The sequence below is a fragment of the Cynocephalus volans genome, chromosome 4 (assembly GCF_027409185.1).
Source record: "Cynocephalus volans isolate mCynVol1 chromosome 4, mCynVol1.pri, whole genome shotgun sequence".
In the NCBI taxonomy this organism is placed as follows: domain Eukaryota; kingdom Metazoa; phylum Chordata; class Mammalia; order Dermoptera; family Cynocephalidae; genus Cynocephalus; species Cynocephalus volans.
In genome coordinates this window covers 17,159,840-17,177,444 of record NC_084463.1, presented here as the reverse complement: position 1 = coordinate 17,177,444, position 17,605 = coordinate 17,159,840, and the positions used below count along the sequence as shown (strand labels likewise).

The window sequence follows — 17,605 nt, the reverse complement described above, 5'->3', positions numbered from 1 at the left end:
GTCATCTGTGCCTGGGCCAAGGTACCTCAGTACATTTTGGAAGCAAGAGTGTGGGGTTTGGAAAGGAAGCTGGAGACTGAGCTACAAGGACATTAAGACTCTGTTGATTTCAAGTAATAGGGGACAACCCAGAGGCTTGAAAAAGATTGTACTACTCAGTGCTGTAAACTCAGGGAACAATTTACCCTCAAGTAAGTCTGCCCCAAACTAAGGTCTCTCTTTTTGCAAGAGCTAGAAAGAATTCTTCAGACTCCATGTCCCATAGTAAAATCGAGGAGAAAGAGGAGCTTACCTACATATGAAGGTACTTCACAAACTATTTGAAGTACTCTCGTACGTTTATTCTCGAATCTGGGGAGACTAAGGCTTATAGAATGGGAGTCCTACACTTCCCTCTCATCATCAAAATCAGGTCAACACATTCCAAAACTTACAATTAGCTATTACAAACACAGACTAGAGAGGCCCTGCTGTGAGTAGAGCATAAAAGCATTTCAGGATGCCAGAGCAATGTGTTTGCTAGGGAATAATAGGTGTAATTAAAACACACAGACCAGCAGAAGAAGCTGGCGATGACTCATGTGTTTTGATTATATTCTGTAGTTAAGATCAGTGGTTCTCAAACTTTTGTGAGCATCAGAGTCACCTGCAGGGCTTGTTAAAGCACAATTAGTGGGCTCCCCTCCCAGAGTTTCCGATTCAGTAGGTCTGGGGTGGGCCTGGGAAGTGACATTGCTAATAAGTGCCCAGGTGGTGCTGATGCTACAGGTTCAAGGACAACTAGTTAGGTCAAGGAAGAGGGAACTTTTTGCTAGTGGGAAGCAGCCTGAGCTATAAATCAAAATTTAGGGAAGGTAGAGGTCCCAGATATGGAGATGGTCAGAGGAGGAGGTGCTTAGAGTTTCATTTCTTCTTCCAGGGAAGGACACAGAATAGGATAGGATATGGTATAATGTCTATATGCTTCACCCAATCCTTTAAGGCCAAAGATAAAGACAGGCTCAGCTGCTCTGAACCTTCCTCTCAAGGTGCAACAGTCTCACTGGTAGCAAACCCAATGATCCAAAATTAACCTGAGAGCACAGGTGCCCAGGAGAGTTCTGACAGCAAACGGTACTATTTCTTGATGCAGGTTTGGCAGTGAGAACCTCTGCATATCTACAGACCCAATGAGGGTGGTCCATTCTGCAAACCACTCTTATACAACAGTTGATTACCCCTCCACTGTGCTCCAACTCTGCTCCAAATTGGTAGGAAGCCCAAGAGCAGCAGATGCCTAAAGTTTTCACACCCCCAGAAGGGAAAGAAAAATGATATTGCTCCTATTGTGGTTCATTGTATCGTTTTATCTTGTTGAGTAGCAGAAATACTGTTCAGACATTGGGGCCTCTGCTTCACTTCTATGTTTAATCACCCACAAAAGCAATTTATTGCCCTGTATGCTCCTCTGCTGTGAACATTAGCCATTAAATATACCTTCGACTTTCTTAATCATAAAACCTATCAGCTCATGCAATCTCAGAACTTGTTGTCCTGGCTGCCAAAGATTCCTCCATTTCTGGAGCTCTGGAAGAGGGTATTTAAAATGATTTTCTTAATGACAAACAAAAGAAAGGACCCCAGAGCAACAGCTAGGCTGCATCTCCACTTACATAGACAGTGCGGTAAGGAACGCCAAAGAAGAAAACCGGGATGGCCAACTTAATCTCAGATGAGCTTCCATCGTCCACCTTAGGGGTTTTGGTGTCATTCTGCCAAAATGGATACATGAGCTCCCTGGGCTGAGCTGTCAAGAGACGGTGGTTAGATAGATGGCAGCTCCCTCTTCCGTTTAGCAAGCTACTTCCCTCCCACCTGCTAAAGCCAGCCTCTGTCAGTGAGGCCTGCAGGCTAAACGCAAGTCAGACCGCCTTTTCATGCATCCCAAACCTGAGCCATACACTGTGCATCACTGTCTGCCTCCGGGAAAGGGGAGAGTAGGAATGATATCATTTCTCCTTGGGAGAAAGCTCTTCATGCTTTATTCCTACGCTTCCATGCATTTTGGAGACAGCAATGGTTGCAACTGGCTGGAAGGTTGTAAAATTACCCCTGCCTGGAGCTCTCAGGCTTATGGAGGTGGCTTCTTGGTTGGGCATGGCTTAGGGGGCTGGCTCTTAATTAGATAGCAAAGTGGAGAGAAGGTGGCTGTGGCTGTGAGGCTCCCTGCAAGCTCAAGAATTCTACTATTGTGTTTTTTTTTTCCTGAAAGGAGTCCCCTCCCTCTTGCTGCACAATTGGAGAAGATACCAGATCCCAGAAGGAAATAAACAACAGTTGGAACTGGAACAAAAGTGGGAGGAGAGGGTTTTATAGTAACTGGCCTGTGAATGAGCTTGATTGAGGACCAACTCTAAGAGAGGCTCTCTACCCAGCTCCTGTGCACAAAAGACAGACATGAGATCCTGCGGGGCGAGGGAGGATGGGCCCTTGAGAACTCTTCGGAGAAGAGGTGCAGGGCTCTTATTCACCCTCCTCGTCAAAGGTGACAGTCATCACACAAACACACACAGTGCCCTCCTGTGACAGTGTCACCACCTCTCCCAGCAGCCCAGCTTGCTTTCCCAAGTTTCCCATCCCAACTCTTGGAAGCTGTGGCCCAGTTTGGCAAAAGAAATGAGACAATTTCCCCAGCGTCAACATTACTGAGGATCAGATCCACTGGCACCTATGAAATAATCTAGCTTTTGGGTGTCACTTTTCTCTGTCTCTGTCCTTTCTTCTCATGAATGAAAATAAAACAATAAAACACTACCTTTTCTTCTTTTATCCTTTTTAAAATTGTGTGTTAGTTTTAGGGGCAGTGGCAAATCCATTCTGGGCTTCCAGCCTGCCTGCCATCCACATGCTGATGTCCCATTCTCATGTCGGCCCTTGCCTTGGGAAAGTCCCTGCTCTGCACTGATGGAGCCGGTAGGCTGGAGAGCACCTGGCTAAGGACAGTCCTGCTCCTTTGGGAGCCTTTAGTGAGCAGACAACAGCCCATGTACAAGAGAACGCGGAGTGGCCGGAAAGCAGCCCGGCATTGTCAGGCAAAGCGCCAGCTCTTTAGTTCTGGAGCAGGGAGCAAGAAGACATCTGCCTGGATGGAGGGCTAATCTCTTTCCAAGGGCTAACATCAATCAGAACAGAGCAGGGAAAACTAGCCCAGCCGTTAGTGTGTACGCATTGTTCCACAAACCCCAGAAGTTTCTGGGACTCCAACCCAGTGTTCACCTTTAGGTGGTGCTGCAGCTAATTTAACCACAGGGGCACTCAGCTGATGTGCCATATTTAATGTTTAATCAGTAGGTGAGAAAGGGTCTTCTAACATTTCCATTTATACCATTTCCAGTAATCAATTCCAAATTCCTAGAAGGTAGGAATTTTATAAAAAATCTCTTTATAATCTCTACCACAACATCATACACAGGTATTTATTAAATTTGAAGGGTAATGAACTTTCTCAAATTAATAGTAACAATTCAAGTCATGTCATGGATTTATCCTTCATGGGGAACTTTTTAGGAGTCATGCTCAGGTATAAATAAGGACTGCAATTCACACTGAATTGTAATCACTTTCATGGAAAGATTAATTGGTATTTTGGGCAGCATTGGCCCATCTGCCCAGGGGAGGGAAAAGCCATCACCCCTCATGGAGGAGACAGAAAACCCTTACCAGGGAGACTGTCCCTCACGTCTCTCTGTGCTCCAAAGGTAAGGCATGTTTGCAAGATTCTTCTCCTCATGAGTGATCCTAACTAGTTCATGATTTTGAACAAGGAAGAATGGAGTTAAAATGTTCAATTTTAAGAACACAAATAATAAGGATATCTAATATTGTGAATACTCAATAAACACTTGTGGAATGCAAAGGAGGTGCTTAATAAGAGGGAGTATGTTTAAAGTACAGTAATTTCCACATCTGAAGCTTTTATTATTAAAATATATAACTGTTAGCAGCATGGCCTATCAATAGAATCAGAATTAGTAAAAGAAAGAATATTGCTACTCGTGCTTGCTCTGGGCTGGGAACTTCACAATAAGCATAACTGTGTTTCCAGGATTTCTTTTTTCACCAAGTAAAATGTATTTTCTTGGAGCAGGGGTTGAAGTCATTGGGATTCTTACATTATTGGTGTTTCACATGGACTTCAATTTCCTACCCCTGCTCCAAGAAAGTACATTTTATTTGGTAAAAAACAACTGTTGAAATCTACACAACCTTGGAAAAATGTTAAGGCCATATGGTCTTATAGATAAGTTTCATCTCAGACTTGGAATCATGTGCCACTTGAACTAAACAAACAAACTAGCAAAGTAAAGATGCTTTAGAATTTTAGCCATAAAAGTTTAAAATCTATGTAGCCTGCCCCATCTTTCTTATCTAAAATCCAAAAACAACAGTAGAAATGTATGTGGCCTTTCACTTACCCAGGGCAATGCTACACAGAGAAAATGAATGAATCACCAAAGGATAACTGTCTTATCTCACTTGCAGTTTTAGATTTTGGGCCATGTGAAAGGTCACTGATACACAAGCGACCGACATCAATGTCATTGTCACTTCCTAATTTTTGGCTAAAATAAGTATATTCTTTAAAGTGTCTACCACGATTTAAATGCCTTAATGGAATCAATAATTAGGCATGTGGTGCACACACACCTAACCTATTTTCTTTTAATGGAAAAAATTTGCATTATTTTAAAGATCTATTCCATTAAAACAGAGCAAGCTGGTATATACAAATTGTGTTCGAAGTTAAATAAGAAAAAACAGGAATTAAGTGAACATCATTCAAAGTTAATGAATTTTACCCTTGACAACAGAATCTAATTTACATTTTTCTTTCTGTATCTGTAGACACATGTACACACCTGTCCTCACAATTATGGTTCCAACAAAAATGTCTCTTTATAAATTCAAGAGCATGTTAACCAGGAGCTTTATGGAATTCTGTAATACTCACCTTGGTGCCGTACAAGTGCAAAGATGAAAGAGATCCAAATTCTAAGTAATGATGAATAATTCATCCTGGAATTTTAAAAAGAAAAAGAAAAAAAAATCCCCAGCTTGCCAGAGTAAATAGAATACCAGGTGTGTTTGGTAGCAAATCCCAAGACACATCCCAACCATCATAGAACAAATTCACATAACAACATCAACAGTTCTGAGTGGTGTTGAAATTCCCTGAGTGCTGACAGGTCCTCCTAAGTTCAACATTTTGTGAACTAATTAGACCCCCAAAGAAGCCAGTCTGTAGGTATAATGAGTTCATTCAAATTGTCAGGTAATTATATAGAATCAATGAGACCACCAATAAGTAAAGGAAAGGTAGCTACTCTGCATCTACTAAAGCACTGAAAAGTAGGACCCGACTCTAAGAATGTGGGTCCCGGTTGTGTCTCTAGAACAGAAACCATGACCTCTGTGAGACCTGGGTCTCCTAATTTTCACAACAGCTTTTCGTCAGGATCACAGAACACATGTGTCCCTACAGATAGGAGGATTTAGAGTTTGCCTTCACCTTCTCAGTAGCAGGGAGCTGATCTATCATTCTGAAGTACTGTCCAGATTCGCGGGTAGTCTAAGACTCTGTCCACTGACCTCCCATAGTGAAATGAATGATAAATACATTGGTAATAAAAAAGAAGTGCACCAGTGTTGCTCCTTGGAGTTACAATAAAAATAGAATCCAGTGCACAAGCAAGTAATTAGTTCCAGCAAGTTAATTAAAGAAGGAATGTCACAGGGATGAACTTGTTTTCATGTTAATGTAAACATGAACCGGTGGCTTTACCCTCTGTTAGGAGCAGGGACGGTCTGTGCTGCTTCGCAAAGCTTAGATGTGAACACACATGCAAACTCAAGGTAGACATACACCTGCGTAAGAACCAAAGTGCATGGCTAGATCATGAAGTTTGCACCTGACAGGATTCTTAAAAATAAAAACCCTCTTATCATTTGAAGTTATCACAATTTTTCAGCCAAACTTTCATGGAAAAGCTATGAATTTAGCCTGTGAGAGTTTTATTGTAAATCATCAGTTGTCAAGTATACACATTGAAATTTCAAGCACATATTAAATATTAGTCAATTTGGCTAAAAATGGTACGATGACTTTAGTAGAGAACACACAAAACGTTAGCGGAGGCAGATGCCATGCAAGTTTAAGGCTTGAGCCCTGAGAGAAAAAGTTCAGAAAGCAGTAAAGAGGATTCAATTAGATATTTGTATTTATGAAAAATGTCACTAACCTGTTCTGTAGAGCCTGGAGGAATTGAGTCAGAAATATTAAGTCAAATCTTGGAAAACCAGGAAAAACTTAGGTAAAACAAGAATTCATGTCAGTTCTCCTCAACTTGTTGCCAATTATTTCTGATTCCTGAAATGATGTCTGAATCCCGTACTCTTAAAACCAAAAATTCAGTTAGTCTTGTGCTAGAGTCAGGTAAGTGTTGAGTTGCAATCAAGTTTTTTCCTATTGATTAAGGAAAAGTAAATCTAAAGATCAGTTTCAGGATTGCGCAGAGAGGTTCTTTTCCTGAAAAACTAGACCTTTTTTTACCCCTCGGGAAAAAAAAAGTAGATTCAGATGGAAATGTCAGGTACTTGGAGCTGAAACCTTGGTCCTTTCTGATCGGAATCACTTTGCACTGAAAAACACAAAAGAAACCCCCCTTCTCCCTTTGTACCCAAAAGAAGGCAACTGTATAACGTTACAGAATTAGCATCCACCAGCATGGGATTAAAACTCTAAACAAAGCTGCTGCCTCCAACATTTAAATGAAGTTAGTTTTCTACTAAAGTCTTTTTTTGTTTCTCTGGTTTTGAACAGTTGCCACAGATAAGCTTTCCTCCATTTTTTCACAGGTATGCATGAAGTATTTAAAGAAACTTTCCCAAACTTTTCTAGGTTTTATTACTTCTCTTTTCTCTCTGATGCACTGCTGTGCAGGGTGATAGGCCAGGGCACTTTCCAGGCAAAACCAAAGGAGGCACCCAGTACAAGGCATGATCTTTCACAAAGGAAAACCGAAATGGTGCTCTGGAAACCTCTCCTAAGGTCCAGTGATGGTCTTCTGGGGGTGGGGAGGTTCGGGGGGAGATAGACCACTATTGATAAAAATTTGCAGTAAGTGAATAATTTAAAAGGCATTATGAACAAGGGAAACACATGTTAGCTTCAATGCTCCCAGACATCCAGTGGATGTGGAATGAGAAAAGTTAGCTAGGGCATAAACTAAGTCTACTATTCAAAATGTTTAAAATGGAATTTATTAATAAAAAAGTAACTTGAATGTAGTAAAAAAAAAAACTCTCCTGGAAATCAATGGGAATTTAAAAATTACTCCAAATTTTCTCTGATGAGACATTCAAATGCTGACTTACCAAAAAAATATAATGCTGGGTTTGGGCAAGTTTTCCTAAAATAGACAAGAGTGTTTGGAGAACTAATTTGTTAGCCTAAATTATCCAATATTTTTCCAAAAATGTGTGATAATTCAGAAGGTTTTGCACATTGAATTTATTCTCTCACTAGTATTATGAATCCTCCACATATATTTACTAACCAATGTCAAATGACTGTTTTCCTCCAAAAGGCACATATTACATAACAGAAAATCTAGTTTTTTTGGATGCCTATTTAAAATAAAATTAAACTCAAATCCCAGACTCACCTAGGGAAGCATTCTCCGTGCCCAGCCTTTGTTAAGGTTTTAGTCCAGTAGTCAACCTAAATGCATTGAAGTAAAGTAATCAGCTCTGTGTAAGAACTGCTGGTGGCACACTAACAGCCTTCATCATCTTCTTTCATGCACTCAAGGATATTTATATCCCAGCACTTTTGACCCATATTAAATGCTTCATTTTTCTTGAGGCCATACTGCTCCTGGGATAAGTGCCATCTGGGCATAACCAGATACACAAGAGGGTGGCATAAATGAATCAGAATGACTTTGAGAATGCAGCTGTGAGTGAGCGCCAGGTGCTTGGGGAGAGACAGGTCTGGCTCATTCATTGGGCTGGGAAGCTGGTTGGTGAGTGTGTGTTCTGGATGTACACTTAGTGGTCACAGATGGACAAACGACAAAAATCTCTTTTCATGCCATGTCAGCAGGAGGACTTATTTTGCTGAAAGTGTGAGGTGAGCAAAGATTTCTGACAAGATTTAGACTGGGGGTGGGGTGGGGATGGCTTGGAACTAAGATATTTGTGCTTTATAAAGATGGCATAGATTGATGCTGCTTTTTAAGCAAGAGGAAAGACACCTCAAACAAAATAAAAATGTATTCCCTAAAGTTAAAATCCCTGAAAAGTAAATTCCCTAAAAACAAGTAGAATGGTTCTTATGTGCTAAATATTTTTGTTTTGTTCTCTTAAGTTTCTTACTCCTTTTCTGTGAAAGAGAGAGATCTGAGCTAGTTTGAAACGACTCAATTATTGTTGGTAGCAGACATGGAGATGTGCCACTCAGATCCCCCTTGGAGAGCCATTTGAGAAGGATAGCTGGCCAGCAGCCTCCAGCCCTCAGTTCCTCAGGCTTGGCCTCAGTGCTGGAGCCAGCGGCGCACTCTTTGTGGGGTGGCTTGACTGAGTGAACTGGTGGTACAACAGCCTAGCACTTCCCACCCAAAGCACACTTGCCCAATGGGCAGTTTTTGCTCTGGAGTGCCCTATGGAGCTACAGAGACTCTGCCACGTGCTCAAGTGAGGCAGCTCTATCATTCCAAAATCAGGGCCTAGCTGGGAAAACCATACACACACACACACACACACACACAGAATCATGAGTCACTTAACAATAGGGATACCTTCTGAGAAATGCATTGTTAGACAATGCGAACATCACACAGTGTACTTACACAAACTTAGATAGTATAGACTATTACACACATAGGCTATATGGTATAGCCTGTTGCTCCTAGGCTACAAACCTGTACAGCATATTACTGTACTGAATACTGCAGGCAATTGTAACACAATGGTAAGCATTCATGCACCTAAACATATCTAAACATAGAAAATGTGTAGTAAAAATATGGCATAAAAGATAAAAAATAACACACCTGTGTAGGGTGCTTACCATGACTGGAGCTTGCAGGACTGGAAGTTGCTCTGGGTGAGTCAGTGAGTGAGTAGTGAGTGAACGTGAAGGTCTAGGACATCATTATACACACTGTAGACTAAAAACACTGTACATAAACTAAAATTTATAAAAGATATTTTTCTTTATTCAATAATAAATTAAACTCCGGTTACTTTAAGTTTTTTACTTTATAAACTTTTAAATTTTTAAAAACTTTTTGACTCGTAATAACATTTAGCTTCAAATACAAACACATTGCACAGCTATAAAAAAATACTTTTTCTTTTTATCCTTATTCTGGAAGCTTTTTTCTATTTAAAAAAGGTTTTTTTAACCTTTTTATTAAAAACTAAGACACAAACACACTCATTCGCCTAGGCCTACACAGGGTCAGGATCATCAATATCTCTGTCTTCACCTCCACATCTTGTCCCACTGGAAGGTCTTCAAGGGGAATAAGACACATGGAGCTGTCACCTTCTATGATAACAATGCCTTCCTCTAGAATATCTGCTGAAGGACCTGCCTGAGGCTGTTTTACAATTAAATTTTAAAAGTAGAAGGAGTACATTTAAAAATATTAAAAAATATGCTATAGTAAATACATAAACCAGTAACATAGTTATTTATCATTATCAAGTATTACATACTGTACGTAATTGTATGTGCTACACTTTTACACAACTGGCAGCAAAGTAGGCTGGTTTACACCATATAATTTATTTTATATATACATGTACATATATGCATACAAATATGTATATTATATAAGATACATTATATATACATGTACATGTATATATAATTATATACAGAGAGAGGAGCTATCTGTGTAGATGCCTCCAAAGATTTATTCTCAAAACTTCTGAGCCTTCACACATGTCCTACACCACCTCGTTAAGAGCTAAAATTTCTGCCAGCACAGGAAGACAATAGACAGGACTTATCCCCACGAGGCAACAGTTACCCCCACTCAAAAGCTGCTCCCATCTCCTCTTCTGACTGCCAGGGCTATAGTCAGAGTTCAGTTGCAGCATACTCAGCCAGAGACATGCTGGGCCTGATAAGAGAGGAAAGAGATTATACCCCCAAGGGAGCTGTTAGATCTAGCTAGAATATACTGGCCTGGGATGGGGCAGGGGAATGCCCAGGGACTGGATTTTGAGGTGCTCAGTCAAGGAGGCTGGGCTGTAACACAGAATAAGGGAAAGTTTATTGACTTGGGGCACTCTCTTCAGATACAGGCTTTACACTGTGTCAAGGGGATGGTACAAATTTGCTCCTAAAAGCCTGGAAAAAGTGATAGTTCACACTGAACGATGTTGAAATGCTCAAATTACTGTGACAGATGGAAGAAGAAGGGATTGAAAGGCTCAGGGAAGTGAGCATGCTGGAATAGATATATTGTGTGAGTCCACTAGACCCACCAGACAATCACGTTCCAGGGAAGGCCTAGAGGACAGACACACCATCCAGGAAAGCTAGCAGGAACACACTGGTCAGGAGAGCGCCAGCATCACTAAGAATCTCAGTGGCGACTCCCCTCTGCAGGCCAGGGCTAATGTCAGGTGAGGTGATCACAGAACTTGGCTCTCTGATAGCAATAGAGATGATGAGCCCTTGAAGCAGTAGAGGCCGGGTGACAGCTCTCTACTACTTGAAGCCAGGAGTGGATCATAATTTCAATAATGACCAAGAAGATCGGAGTGGCAGTCACAGGGGCCTGATCCATAAAAATTAATGGAGATGGTTAACAGAGCACAGCATCCCGGGGGCAAAGTACATGGGCAGCCAACAAGGGTATTGCTGACTACATATAATGAAAAAGAGCAGGAATGGTTGAGCAAAGGCTGAGAGCAACTGACCCAATAAAAAGTCATGATCCCTGCTCAGTTTCTGGATCTGAGTCAGTTTTCAAAATCAGGAATCTATAGACTGAAAAGGTAACCAGTCCCCAAAGAGAAGGACCCTGCAACATCATGGCAAGTATGTATGATAATGAGTCCCCCAGTTCATCCCCCAAAAGACTATGGCTATCTACTTGAGTTACTGTAGACTGGGGGAAGGGGAATTCCTAGATATTTTGAGAATTGTTGGACAAGGGGTTTGAGTTAACCTCGATACTCGAAGGCCCTGTTAGAATGGGTATAGTGCCCAGGAAATAAAAGGAGTCCTGGCAGTCAAGCTTTCAGTGGGTCCCCAAGGCCTGAAGACAAACCTGGTTGTCATTTTCTCAGTCCCAATATATAATTGGGATTGATGTACTTGGCACATTGGGTACTTGGTCTGCGGGGTAAGAATTATCATAGTAAGGAAGGCAAGAGGAAACCTCTGAAACTGCTTCCCTCACTCCAGCCAAGGTAGTAAATACAAAAGATTATTACATCCTAGGCTGGGGGTAAGGATGCTAAAGATTAGCATCACTCTTACAGAGCAGAGGTGGTAGCCTATATCATGTCTCCATTTAACTGGCCAGATGGATCCTGGAGAATGGCTACGGACTACTGCAAGTTCAACCAAGCAGTAGCCTCAATGGCAGCTGCTGTGCTAATGTAGTATCTTTGCTACAGCTGAGTAACATGGCTTCAGGTATACAGTATGTAGCACTCATGTGGCAAATGCATTTTTTTTTTCCAATCTGAATCAGAAACGAGGATCAGAAATAGTTAGCATCATATGAAAGACAGCAATATACGTTTACAGTTTTCCCCCAGGGCTATGATAAGTATCCCACATTCTTTCATAAAATAATGCAAAGAGATCTGGGCCATCTGGGTCCTACAGAACATCACCTTGATTCACTACATTGATGACATCAACAGACTGGGCATGATGAGCAAGAGATGGCCAGCAGGCTAGACACCTTGGTAAGACATATGCTCCAGAGAGTGGGAGAAAAATTCTACAAAGATTCAGGGCTGCTACTTCAGTAAAGTTTTTAGAAATCCAGTGATCATGAATGTGCTGGGATATCTCCTCCAAAGTAAAAGACAAACTACTGCATCTTGTTGTCTCTCTATAGTGAAATCCTTCTTTGTAGGCTTCTTTGGGTTCTGGAGACCACACATTCCAAACCTAGGAAAACTATTGTGGCCCACATTCCATGTGATATGGAATTCAGCCAGTTGGAATTGGCTGAGAGCATGAGAGAATTTCATAGCAGCTCCAGGGTACAATGCAAGCAGCTCTGTTATTTAGACTGTATGTTTGGTAGACCTTTTGATGTTGGAGCTGTCAGTGTTGGAAAAAGTTGAAATGAGCAGTTTATTGCAAATTTCAGTGGGAGAACTACAATGCCAGCCTCTGGCATTCTGGAGCAAGGATGTGCCATCTGCAGCAAAGAATCACACACCTCCTGAAAATCAGATCTTGGCATAAAACTGGGCCCTGCAATGGAACATTTGCTCAAGAGACAAGTGGTCTTGTGTCCAGAACTTCCCATCATGACCTGGGTTCTGCTGGACCTAGCAAGTCATGAAGTCAGGTGGATTCAGTGGCAAGGCTAGTTTAGCTGCTGTAGCCTCTGAATGTTCAGCCTGACAATAACAGAGACCAAGCTGAGCCCCGAGTATGTCACTATTCCTCAGGGAGATCAACTGGCCACTTGGTGACAAAATGACCACGTTGGACCCATTTCATCCTGGAAGGGCCAGCAGTTCCTCTTCACAGGGATATTGCCATATTCTGGATGTTCTTTCTTACCCAGAGGCCTTAGACAACACCACTAATGGAATTCTCATGGATCAGGCACTAATCAGAATGCCTGATCCATAGGAATAGAATTCCTGACTAAGGAACCCACTTTATAGAAAAGGGGGTGTGAGAGTGGGCCTATGATTATGGGATCCACTGGTTGGAGTACAGATTGTATGACACAGAAGATGCCTGTCCAGTCAAATGTTGAAATGAATTGCTTAAGGAGCAGGTGAAGCACCACCTGGAAGACAATACCATGCAAGGATGAGGTGCTATTGTCCAGGACACTGTATGCGTAATGAGTTAGAGACCTTTGTATGGTGCAGCATCCCCAATAGGAAGACTGCATGGATCCAGAAACCAAGGTGCCGAAGTGGGTGTGGCCCCATCTGCTATAATTCCCAGTGATTACTGGGGGACTGTGTGCTTCCCAACCCCCATCTCTGGGCCGTTCAGACTTTGAAGTCCTGGTCTCCCAAGATGGCACACTCTCACCAGGGGATGCTGCAAGAGTCCCACTAAACTATGAGGTATGGCTGCGATGCTGCCTGGGCACTTTCGACTCCTTATGTCAAAAGATTAACGGGCAAGATGAACCAAGAACGTCTTCAAGAACATTTTGTTAGCAGTAACTGATCCTGGTCAGCAGGAGGAGGTAGGGCTGCTGTTACACAATGGGTTCAAGGGATAATGTGCGGACCCTCAGGTGACCTATATTTGGTGCCTCTTGGTACTACTCCCTTGCCCAATTGTGTCTGTAATGGACAAGTGTAGTACCCCAGACTGAACAGCATATGGTTACCAGAGACTCAGACTACTAAGGAATTAAGGTTTGGGTGAAACCACAAGGTAAGCCACTGAGAACAGCAGAGGTGACAGCTGAGGGTGATACAATGGAAAGCAGAATGGGAGACAGAGGGTACCAGTTGTGGCCCTGAAATCAACTGCAGTGACAGGAGTTGTAAGTCGTTCCCCTAATCTCCCTCTTCTAAGTTTCCCCTCAAGAAGAGAGGCTCACTAGAACCCTAGAGGAGCTGCCCCCTGATAGTGGATGGAGAATTGGAGCTACACATTGCTTGGGGAAGACTGGCAGACACGAAGATGTACCACCCAGATCCACCTGGAAGAAAGGAATGATTTGCAGCTACAAGGAATATGGTTAGCTGACAGTTTCCAATTGCTGGCCCCTTCAGTGTCTACATCAGTGTTCAAGCTGAGGTTATGTTCTTGTGCATTCCCCAATCAATGACTGAGAAAAGTGTTGGTAAAAGGCCCAGGACGTTTCTGCCCAAGGCAAGACTCAGCTAATGGAAAATCTTTGCTCCAGAACATCCTATTGGGCTGGCTGGTTTTGTCAAGTCTGCAGCATGGCCTGATGGCCCCTCCTGCCCAATCCCTCTTCTTCCCCTGTTCTTTCACATCTGTTACTCTCTGACAAACCTTTTGCCTTCCCAACTCCATATTAGCATCTGCTTCCCAGAGAACTGAACCTATGACACTGGTGTCTTGGATAAATTTATAAGCCCTTTACAACTGATTGTTTTGCTTTGTTGTATAATCTACCATGGAGAGTCCAAATATTTCTGTAGTGCAGTTGTTTCCACCACTTATCCATTGATTAAATGATGTCAACCTTCTAGATCTAGCTCATTAAGGTGATTATAGCTAAGGCTATACTTACATTCTCCCTGAAACTGGTAATGTTATCCATAGCAGAATCCTTAAAATGGATGAGGTGATGGAGAAAATGCAATTGTGCTCCTGAAGACTTCTAAACAGTAAAGACACTCACAATGAAGAGTCTCAAGATCCCAACATCTGGAAATTTGCCTCTAATCTTATTGCCTTAGAATCTTCACTCTTGGACATCTGGGTTAACTCACAAAATGGAATGATGCAGTCTATTAGTTTTTTATTCTTGAAAACGTCTTTTTTATAAAAAACCTGATGTAATATATCTTAAAATTTTCATATTTATTAGTATCATGGTAATAATCATTTATCTGCAAGCTGCAAGCATCAGTTTAATCTATAGAACAAATGCTTAAAAACCCATCTGTTTAAGGAATATTATTTGCATGTAAGTTATATTTTTTTGTGCTGGCCTTACCCATTCTAAACTCTGGGTTTGGGCTAATGCTAATAAATATGGCTTAATTATGAGAAATATGGCATTGACCCTTTGAAAACCACATTGAATAACATGAATTATTAACTAACCAGCAATATTTTCTAGATCTAAGAGCTCAATTATAAAAGATGTTCATCTCTGAAATTTATTTATTTTTTATTTTATTTTTTTAAAAAGATGACCGGTAAGGGGATCTTAACCCTTGACTTGGTGTTGTCAGCACCACACTCTCCCAAGTGAGCCATGGGCTGGCCCTATCTCTGAAATTTAAACAAGGATTCACGGATATTTTCTGAAAGTAACTGAAGTACCTGTAGCCAAGGAGTTTGTAATAGCTAATTCTAAGTAGACCAGAATAATGCAATAGGCCTTATTCTAACATCCTTGTAGCACATTAGCAATACATTTGGGGTGGGGGGGACAGGGAAGAGGGGAAAGACACACTATATTCCCTATTCACGAGGAACACCAAGTAGTTCCTCTAGAAGAGATTTCACTGGTAGGCAAGAACTAGCTCTGATTAAAGCTTACTCTAGACAATAAGCACAGGATTCTAGGGTAATTAATCCACCACTTTTCAATGGCACCCAGCTAAACCAAGTTCTCACACATTGTTAAGGATAAATAATACATAACACCTTCTGCTGCAGAGGCAAAAATCTCACACACTATATTCCCTTTTCACGAGGAACACCAAGTAGTTCCTCTAGAAGAGATTTCACTGGTAGGCAAGAACTAGCTCTGATTAAAGCTTACTCTAGACAATAAGCACAGGATTCTAGGGTAATTAATCCACCACTTTTCAATGGCACCCAGCTAAACCAAGTTCTCACACATTGTTAAGGATAAATAATACATAACACCTTCTGCTGCAGAGGCAAAAATCTCACACACTATATTCCCTTTTCACGAGGAACACCAAGTAGTTCCTCTAGAAGAGATTTCACTGGTAGGCAAGAACTAGCTCTGATTAAAGCTTACTCTAGACAATAAGCACAGGATTCTAGGGTAATTAATCCACCACTTTTCAATGGCACCCAGCTAAACCAAGTTCTCACACATTGTTAAGGATAAATAATACATAACACCTTCTGCTGCAGAGGCAAAAATCTCACTTACCAATGATTAAAAATTGCAGGCTCCAGAGGAAAGATGGCTCACTAAATCTGTAATGTGTTGAATTCAACTGCCTAGATTTGCATGATTAATTGGGAAGAATACTATCTTGGTTGCACTAACCAGGAATCATATCAAGCCCAAGATCAGTAAAGTTTGACTTGGCAGGATGTAATAAATAATAAAACCAGGGGAAAAAATACTCATTTTATATAATCCCAGTGGAAAACAATTTGACAATATCTACCAAAATTAGAAACACATCGACCTTTTGATCCAGCAATCTCACTTGTAGGAATGTATTCCAGCAATCACACTTTTGGGAATGTATTGTATAGATCTATTTCAAACATGTGAAAGAACATATCCTATTTACTGCAGCAAATTGAAAATAGTTTAAAAAAATAGATTGAAAGAGAAGGGAGAAACTCAAATGTTAATGAATCCGGTATTGGTTAAATTATGGTACATCTATAAAAGGAATACTTATATTTTAAACAAAGGATAAAATGATTTCCTATGTAGTATTATAGAGAGATTGCCAAGATAAATTTTAAGTGAAAAAAAGCAAGGTGCGTGATAGTGTACAATATGCTAACTGTGCTATATAAAAGGGGAATGATCAGAATATATATTCTTATTTACTATTAATTGTAAACTCTGGAAGGACACACAGGAACTAATAAAAGATAGAGTACAGGCATTATAATGGGATTTTTCAATGTATACCCTCTTTATATTGTTTGATTTTTGAACCATGTAAATGTTATCTATTTAAAAATTAAATTTAAGTAGTTTTTGAATAAACTTTTTTTGGTAAGCAAATTGAAATTTAAAGCAAACAAAATTTTAAAACAATCAAGACAGTTCATATTGTCCTAGCTGTATTCCCTGGCAGTGAAGAAAAGCTTATATCTGCCTTCAAATGTATCTGGTATTTCAGAAAACATTTTTCTCTCTTTAGTTTGTATTCTTTAATGTCTGCCTCCCCTATTCCCATTCTTATTTATTTAAAACCTTAATTGTATTACTTAGAGTGACAAAGAAACATTCAAGGATGAAGAATCTGTGAAAGACTTGACCAACTGAAATTGCATTGTAATTTTTTTGGCAGATCTAGATCTTGCAGACCATAATAGATAACCTGTCTCCTGTATTTTGTCAACAGTATTAGTATTCTTCACACAGCTCCCTCTTGAATTTTAAGGAGTAACACAGCAGCGACAGCCTCATCCTTTTCCAAAACAAACCTTTGATAAAGATTCCACTAGATTATAAACCTTTTTTTCCCTCATAAACACCAGTTTTAAGTTCAGTTGCAACACTATGCCTCCTCGATAAAGTCTGAGTTGGATCTGAGAGACCTCTCTCACCTTTGCCTGTCTATTGAAACCAAGTTTTAAGGGTCTAGAATGTCCCCAGGTTAAAAACCAAATTATCAGTCTTTTTGCATCATACTACTGATTCATTTATTCTTGTCAGTAGCAACCAGCACAAGTGTTCAAGATGGCATTTCAGAGCAGCAGGGAGGACAACAGATATGTACCAAT

At 40.8% G+C, this 17,605-nt stretch overlaps 1 protein-coding gene across 1 annotated transcript in view; it reads right to left on the bottom strand.

Annotated features, from left to right (window-relative positions):
• The window catches only part of TECTA (tectorin alpha), a 66,011-nt gene extending 60,957 nt beyond the window's left edge, over window positions 1-5,054 (bottom strand). Inside the window, exons 1-2 of the mRNA XM_063093741.1 lie at window positions 4,991-5,054; window positions 1,653-1,786 (exon numbers count right to left, since the gene is read on the bottom strand). Coding sequence (XP_062949811.1) covers window positions 1,653-1,786; window positions 4,991-5,054 — 198 coding nt within the window. The remainder of the gene's footprint in view (window positions 1-1,652; window positions 1,787-4,990) is intronic.
• Window positions 5,055-17,605: the final 12,551 nt, after the last annotated feature.